General features: G+C 37.2%; 1 protein-coding gene across 1 annotated transcript in view; it reads right to left on the bottom strand.

Moving 5' to 3' along the window:
• Positions 1–2,451: 2,451 nt before the first annotated feature.
• The window catches only part of LOC144976216 (snaclec B7-like), a 20,583-nt gene continuing 15,054 nt past the window's right edge, over positions 2,452–7,980 (bottom strand). The window contains exons 6-7 of the mRNA XM_078920399.1: positions 5,754–5,910; positions 2,452–2,812 (exon numbers count right to left, since the gene is read on the bottom strand). Coding sequence (XP_078776525.1) covers positions 2,790–2,812; positions 5,754–5,910 — 180 coding nt within the window. The 3' untranslated portion in view covers positions 2,452–2,789. The remainder of the gene's footprint in view (positions 2,813–5,753; positions 5,911–7,980) is intronic.

Raw genomic sequence — 7,980 nt, 5'->3', positions numbered from 1 at the left:
ATAGCGAGGAAGTTAAAGTTGTGTTAATCGTTTGCAGGTTGAAAACCGTGCTCGAACGGTACTGCCCCCCCCCCCCCCCCCTCCTTTCCACTCCATGTACGATCGAATGCTATAGGGAATGAGATTAGCGGAAGAGTAGCGTCCCTTGATTGGACGTCACCTTACAGAGAGAACGTCAAAATGGTTTTGCGCATGCGTCTCTCTCGTCCTCGCTTTCGGTGAAGTGTCTCATGCCGTTTTCATCGGAAGCGAGGACGAGAGACGCATGCGCACAACCAACATGACGTTCTCTCTCTAACTTTTCCGCCGGTGACGTCCAATCAAGGGACGCTACTCTTCCGCTAATCTCATTCCCTATATCTTCGAATGATTTTGGCAAGCAGGCTCTCAGAAAATTGTACACTAATAACACAGCTGTCAATTAAACAGAACCAAGAACTTATATTTTAGTACAATAGGAGAGAGAAAATGGTTTGAAACAGGCAGCCATCTACTCATATTTTAAAATGTTATACTACAAATTCCATCCTCACCTAAGTGCACTTATTTGCAGATTTAATAACCCAATTCATTATGGACTCATTGTTGTAATGGAAATCTAAAAAAAAAAGACGCAAAATATTGCCCATTACAACAATGTTAAACTAGGCCCATAAGTGAGTTCGGATGACAGAACTGTATATAGGTATGTACACGTCGATCCTCACCAATTCCACAAAAATTATAGAACGTAATAGAGATAAATTCAGAATCAAACAATACATTAAGACATTTAACGTTCTCGATTACACAATCAGTGTTTGGCGATGATTAAAAACAAGTTGATTTTTGAAAATCCACTTGTTGCCAAATTTTTAAATCACTGCTTGATTTCACGGTCGATCTGTCCGTCTGTATTTGCAAACGAAGAACAATGATTGCAAACAAACATAACTTCGTGCTTGTCAGTCCCACATCAGGAGGAGAAAGAGAGCCATCGTGAGAACGAAAGCACCGAAAGTAGACAATGTACATGCAATTTTCTCGGGTTGCCAGTTTGACACATCAAATGCCAAATTCGAAAAAAAAATAAATATATAGTTAATGATTAATCAAACAATAAAAAGTGACACCATGCGTCCCCCCCCCCCCCCCCCCTGATATTTTTGGTCGTTTTAAATTTAATATCCCTTTTTAACATTTGGCTCATCGCGACATATTACCGGTTTGGGACATGGGTCATCATTTGTTTTTCTGTGCGGCTATGATGAGGTATTGTGCTATGACACTTGCCTTCGGGTCGGAAAGTCCTGTGCTCGAGTTCCATTCCGAGTGACGCATAGTTGAGTCCTTGGAAATGGCTCTTTACTCACATTATCTCACTGTAATCGGGTGTCAAATGAGTACCTGGTTGTTAACAACGTTGTGTCTGTCAGGGGAAAAAAATGTAATATCGCATAACAGGCGTCATTATCATGAACTCTCTCCTTCGTGACAGCAGTGAACACAATTCACTTTGAGTCTTATCGTCCGGTGAACATTATTCACTCACCGATGGTCTTCTCCTTCTCCTCTCTCTCCTTTCCCCGGATTGTTTTATCTCTCTTTCTCACCCCCCCCCCCCCCCACTCTCTCTCTCTCTCTCACTCACTCTCTCTCTCTTTCTCACCTCCCCCCCCCTCTCTCTCTCTCTCTCTCTCTTTCTCACCTCTCTCTCTCTCTCTCTCTCTCTCTCTCTCTCTCTCTCTCATTCTCCCTTTTCTTCCTTCTATCTTTCTTCCTTTATTCCTCTTCCTCTCAAAGGTGATTGGTTGAGACTTGTCTTGGAAACAATCGGATGAGTGATTGAGACTTGTCTTAGAAACAGTCGCTGGCTAAACCACAAAACCAACTTAGAAATCCTAGTCATTCTGTCACCAAGCCGCTAACATGTAGATTGTGACTAGAATAAAGGCACAAAAAACCCAAACTCCCCGAGGTCAATAATTTTCTGATTTCGGTTAAAAATAATATCTAACACAGTTGTTCTCATATGGCCGAGATCTATTGAGTGAATGCATTATCTACCTTTGTTTTTGGACAAAGAAAAATTACAATGACGTCTCCACACGGGACTGGTATCTCGGTGTTAAGGTTTTTTTATTTAAAAGTGATTTATTGTGTGATTTTGTGAGTTTTGTTAGTTCGTAGAAATAATCGAGCCCTTAAAAAGTGTTTACATGCGTGCCCTCCTCTTCAAAGTATTCACTGTGTTGGTTACAACTAAGGGACAGAATCTGTGATAACCGCATTCACCTAATAAGTAAATTTAAAAATTCAAAATGGAAAAATTCTCGGTTCACATATTATTTGCAGGACTAATAAACGGACGCCGTTATGGGTACGATTTAACAATGTTGTAATGGACAATATTTTGCGTTGATTTGAGAGTACGTGTATTTCCATTACAGCAACGAGCCCATAACAATTTAAGTCAACAGGCCTGCAAATAAGTTCACGTTGGTAATATTGAAAGGAATAAAACACCATAAATTGGACAACACATCATCCATCGGTCAGATATCACTATTATATATTTATTTAATCCGTATTTTAATAGGAACAAAGAAGGAAGGAGTGTAAGATTTATTCATTATGGTCAACAAAACTCGAAATTATCAAACCTTTTGGGTAGGAGTGAGTCACCATGACTCAGAGTATGGAAGAAACAAAAAAAAAAAAAAAAAAAAAAAAAAAAAAAAAAAATAAGAAGCCCAAACATAGATCAATATGATTCCAATCTTGAGTAAACGACCAACGTAAGCAACGCCCTATCCACCTAATAAATACAGATCTGAAAAAAAAAAAAGAAAGATAAAAGTTAATGTGGATAACTTTTGATACATGAATGTACAGACAAATCAAAGTCTCTTTAGAACTACGGCATAATCAAATATAACGCATCATGCAGTGCGGTGGATCTTCTACATCCCGTGAGGACGAACGGCGGCGTTCTGTGACAGCTTTAGCTATGTCTAAAAATGACGACGGCGACCTCGATAATGATAACGGTGATGATGACGATGATGATGATGATGGTGATGATGATGATGATGATGATGGTGATGATAATGATGATGGTGATGATAATGAGGATGAAGATTATGCAGATGATGATTATGATGACTTAAATACAAATGAGAATAAATTGTTAAGGCGAGAAATTAAAATCGAATGAATACAATGACATATTGAAGAGCTTCCTTTAAAGTCAAAACAAAACAAAGACAAAAACTAAATAAAAAAGGAAATATAAAACTCACGTAACCCCCCCCCCCCCTCTTAAAAAAAAAAAGAAAAAAAAAGACCAGCTACAAACAACAAACAAATAAGCCAAAACGAAACCAAAATTAAAACAAATCAAAACAAAACAGAAATAAACAAGCAAATAAACAACAACAACAACAAAAAACAAAACAACCGATAAACAAGAAAACAACCCTAACCACCCAGCCCCGCCCAAAAAGAAAACCTAAAAAACAAACAAAAAAATTTAAAAAATAAAAGAAAAAGAAAAGAAAAAAAAAAAGAAAAAAAGGAGGCACAAATGGAGGTAGATAAAGGTTAGATGGTCAATACATTCGCAGAGCCTCTCTGTAATTAAATCGTGTCATCCCCTCCAAATGTCGAGACATGTCGACAATTTTCTAACGGGTTCATTTCAAAATCGAGACGAAAAATGTATAAAATAAAACGATCTAAATGCATGAGTGCTGTTTTATCCAGTGAGAAGATGAGCACTGCCGATACTCGGACGTATCCACAATAAAAACAACAAAACAAATTCAATATCTATCTATCTATCTATCTATCTATATATCTATCTATCTATCTCATCCTCTCTCTATCTCTCTATCTCTCTCTCTATTTATCTATCTATCTATCTATCTATCTATCTATCTATCTATCTATCTATCTATCTATCTATCTATCTATCTATCTCTCTATCTATCTATTTATCTACCTTTTTATCTATCTATCTATCTATATATCTATCATCTATCTATCTATCTATCTATCTATCTATCTATCTATCTATCTATCTATCTATCTATCTATCTATCTCTCTCTCTCTATCTATCTACCTATTCATCTATCTATCTCTCTATCTCACTATCTATCTATTTATCTATTTATCTATCTATCTATCTATCTCTATCTATCTATCTATCTATCTATCTCTATCTATCTATCTATCTATCTATCGATCTATCTATCTATCTATCTATCTATCTATCTATCTATTTATCTATCTATCTCTCTATCTATCTATCGATCTATCTATCTATCTATCTATCTATCTATCTATCTATCTATCTATCTATCTATCTATCTATCTATCTATCTATCTATCTATCTATCTATCGATCTATCTATCTATCTCGGTGGACAGAGTAACCTCCTCAGAAAAATGTATATCTTGTATTTCGTTGATTTTGACAGATAATCAATTATTCTTCAGGATTATGGAAGGCGTAGCTCTAGAAGTTGAAGTTAGATTATCCAAATTCTTTAAAAGTGTTAGATGGATAACGACCAAAATAATCGGTGCCTCAAAAATGAAAGAATATTTTACCAACATTGGTAAAGCACAGGTTTTGCTTGTAAAATACCAGAAAATGCTTTAGCAGATGTGCGTATTTCTGTTTTATTAAACGTAATGATAGAGAATGATAAAATGAAAAAAAAAATTGAAATTAAATTATAAACAACCCTTATAAAACCAATACTCATGTACAACTAACCAGGAACTGAAGAAGAAGAAGAACAACAAAAAACCGCCCCAACCCCCCCCCCCCAATAAATAAATAAAAAAACAACAAACAAACAAACAAACAAAAAAAAAAAAAAAAAAAAAAAAAAAAAAAAAAAAAAAAACAAAACAAAAAAAACAAAACAAAACAAAACAAAACAAAAAAAAACGCAAAACTGTTTTCACAGAAAACAGCTTAATAGAGTCTTGAATGTCCGGCACCCTACCAAAATGAGCAACAAAACACTTTACGAAAAGTGCAATGAAGGACTACAACCTATTCAAATCCCAGAGGCAAGATTGCAACTTTTTGGACACTTGTATATAGACTTTCAATGTTGTGCTAACTAAGAACCCATTATAACCACAACCAAAGACACATTCTCAAAAAAAAGAAAAAAAAAGATGAAAATTGGCCAGATAATAAAGCCCTGAATTCATTTTGAACCCATCTGGACATAAAAAATTACAAGGACAGACCAACCACGTCAATTCGAAGCCTGTCCTAAATAAAGGCTTATAATGCCCCCACAATCATCAATAACTAAAATCAAAGGAGAATTTTCTGACATAAGCATCCACAACAAAAGACCGTGAACTTTGGAAATATTTGACAGGAGAAGAGAGAGGCAGCTGAGGAGTAATGAACGGATGGTTAGAAAGTGAAAAAATAGAAAGATGAGAGAGGAGCTTGGACAACTGATTATAAAGCTATCAAATGACGATGACAAAGACATCAACAGCGATGATGACGAAGATGGAATGATGATGATTGATGAAGATGATGTGATGATGGTGATTACGACGATGACAATAATGATGACTATCAAGATGATAATATGGTGATGATTATAATACTAATGATATGATTTGATGATGATGATGATGATGATGGTGATGATGACAGTGATACTGCTGTTGTTGTTGATGATGATGATGATGATGATGATGATGATGATGATGATGAAGATGATCATCTTACCATATTTGACACGTGTCTGGCAAATAAACGGAAGTGTATGCCAACACTGCAATCCTCGAGACCATTCACCAATGCGACCACCCATTGTGGGAATGCAAATATGGCTCCCTCTAGTCTTATAATAATTCGTATCGTGTGCCCACACAAAAAATTTGGCCTATAATAAATAATCAAAGACAAAGCAGTTATATAAACCATTTGTGGGTGCAGCCATAGCCTTTGTAAACTCATAGCGTGACATCTCCTTAAAAAATTACGCCACAATACAAAGTGAAGAGTGTTGAAATTAAACTTTAATGTAAATTAATTACCTTTTGCAAAGTGCGAATAGACATTAATACGAAGACTGACCCGGAACTGGATGAGTTCTTCCGCCACTTCACACTGGTCTGGCACTTCTCCTAACAGCGTGCAAGATACACAACCAACCTCATCACAACATAAATCAGGTTAGCCTTAGAACTTAGACCTCAATCCTAAATCTAGGCGACCTACATTACATGGTGTCAGAAGTGGTAGCACAATGGCCAGTTTTAACTTTGAACACCCGGTACTAGACTGGGGTGCACCAGATCTCTACATAGAATTCACCGGATTTAAGGACCACACAGAATTTGTGTTCACTGGGCTCTTGTCCACTCTTACGCCAAAACGGTTGGCTTGGAACATGGATGTTCTCAAGGCCGGGAAGTGTATAGGACGTTAATCTGAAAGAAAGAAAATAAAGATGGTCCTTCAAAATTATTAGCACAATTTTAGGCTTACGTGAGACCAAGGAATAATAAAAGGATAGCTAGGCACAACCTACGCAAAAGAAAATAGCGGCCTGGAGAAGTTTTAATATGTTTATGGCAGATCTCGTGTTGATAGTAATGGAGTACGACTATACTGACTCTGATGACATATTTGTGATTTGCATAATTGATGGGGTGGTAGACAGCAAAGATCAGGAAAAATTGGTAGATAGAGAGGAATAACTATCACTAGCCAAGCAATTAGCAATGGTCAGCAGTATCAGACTTTAAGAAAAGGATTGATGGTTCTCGGTCAGGAGGAAGATTTGATTTTATCTTCATGTTCACATAGCCAGATCCATGAGCTCAAAGCAAAGCAATTCAAGCAGTCACAGAATCATAGAGATCTAAGTCTAACAAAAGTTTTGCAGCTAGACAATCGTCATATTCCGGTGAGTGCAAACGCTGTGGCTTCGAGCACACTCATACGAAAGGGAGATGACCTTCAACTGTCAACACGTGCTCATACTGTAACAAAGTAAGTTACTGGGCTCGAGTTCGTAGGAAGAGAATTCGAGACACCAAGCTTCTAGAAACAGAAGAGTAGGACGAAAGCCCTTCAAGTGATGAAGTTTTAGCAATCTATACAACACTACAAAAAGCAAAAGAGAACTGTCGAGTTGACCCAGAAATTGAAAGTCTGAAATCTGGAGTTAGAGGTCAACATAGACACTGGAGCAAAGTGTAACACTCTAACAGTCGACTCGTTTCAAGAAATTTCACACCAAGAGCTGAACTCACAGATTCAAAACGAGTCCGTGAACGTATTCTAACCACTACATTAGACATGTAGGTACCACCGCCTTGAAAGTCATTCACAATTATATTAATACTCAAGAGAGATTTGAAATAGTGAATCTGAAGCAAGAAAATGTGATCTCTGGTGAGGCTGCTGAGAAACTTGGACTCTTGACACGCCTTTCCTCTGATTCTGACGTATTGATAACAGATTTTCCCAAGATAGATGGAACATAAATGGCACTTTGCTCGGGGGAATACCAAATAAAACTGAATCCAGGTGCAAAAGATGTTCCCGCTCCAACGAGACAACCAGCAGCCCTTATAGACAAGATAATCTTAGAATTGAAAGACTCGGAACTTCAAGGTCATATTTAAAAAGTAGAGGAGTCTGCTGAGTGGGTCAGTAGTATGATTTGCTTTACGAGGAGACAAAGTTCGAGTGTGCTTGAACCCATCGGACCCGAACAAAGCTATTCGAAGGGAACACTATCCCATGAAGACGATAGAGGAAATTGCAGTAAAAAGTGGTGCTACTCTCCTTTCTACGCTGGATGCAAAATGAAAAAATGGATTTATGCAAATCAAGCTGGATGAAGTTTCATCCTCCCTCACAACCTTCAACACACCCATAGACAGATAGCACTGGCTGTGTCTGCCATTTGGAGTCAGCTTTGCCCCTGAAGTCTACCAAA

Source organism: Berghia stephanieae, chromosome 7, assembly GCF_034508935.2.
Source record: "Berghia stephanieae isolate SIO BIC M18660-M18661 chromosome 7, UCSD_Bste_1.3, whole genome shotgun sequence".
NCBI classification, from domain to species: domain Eukaryota; kingdom Metazoa; phylum Mollusca; class Gastropoda; order Nudibranchia; family Aeolidiidae; genus Berghia; species Berghia stephanieae.
The sequence above is the reverse complement of the archived record's forward strand: the minus strand, read 5'-3'. Positions and strand labels throughout refer to the sequence as shown.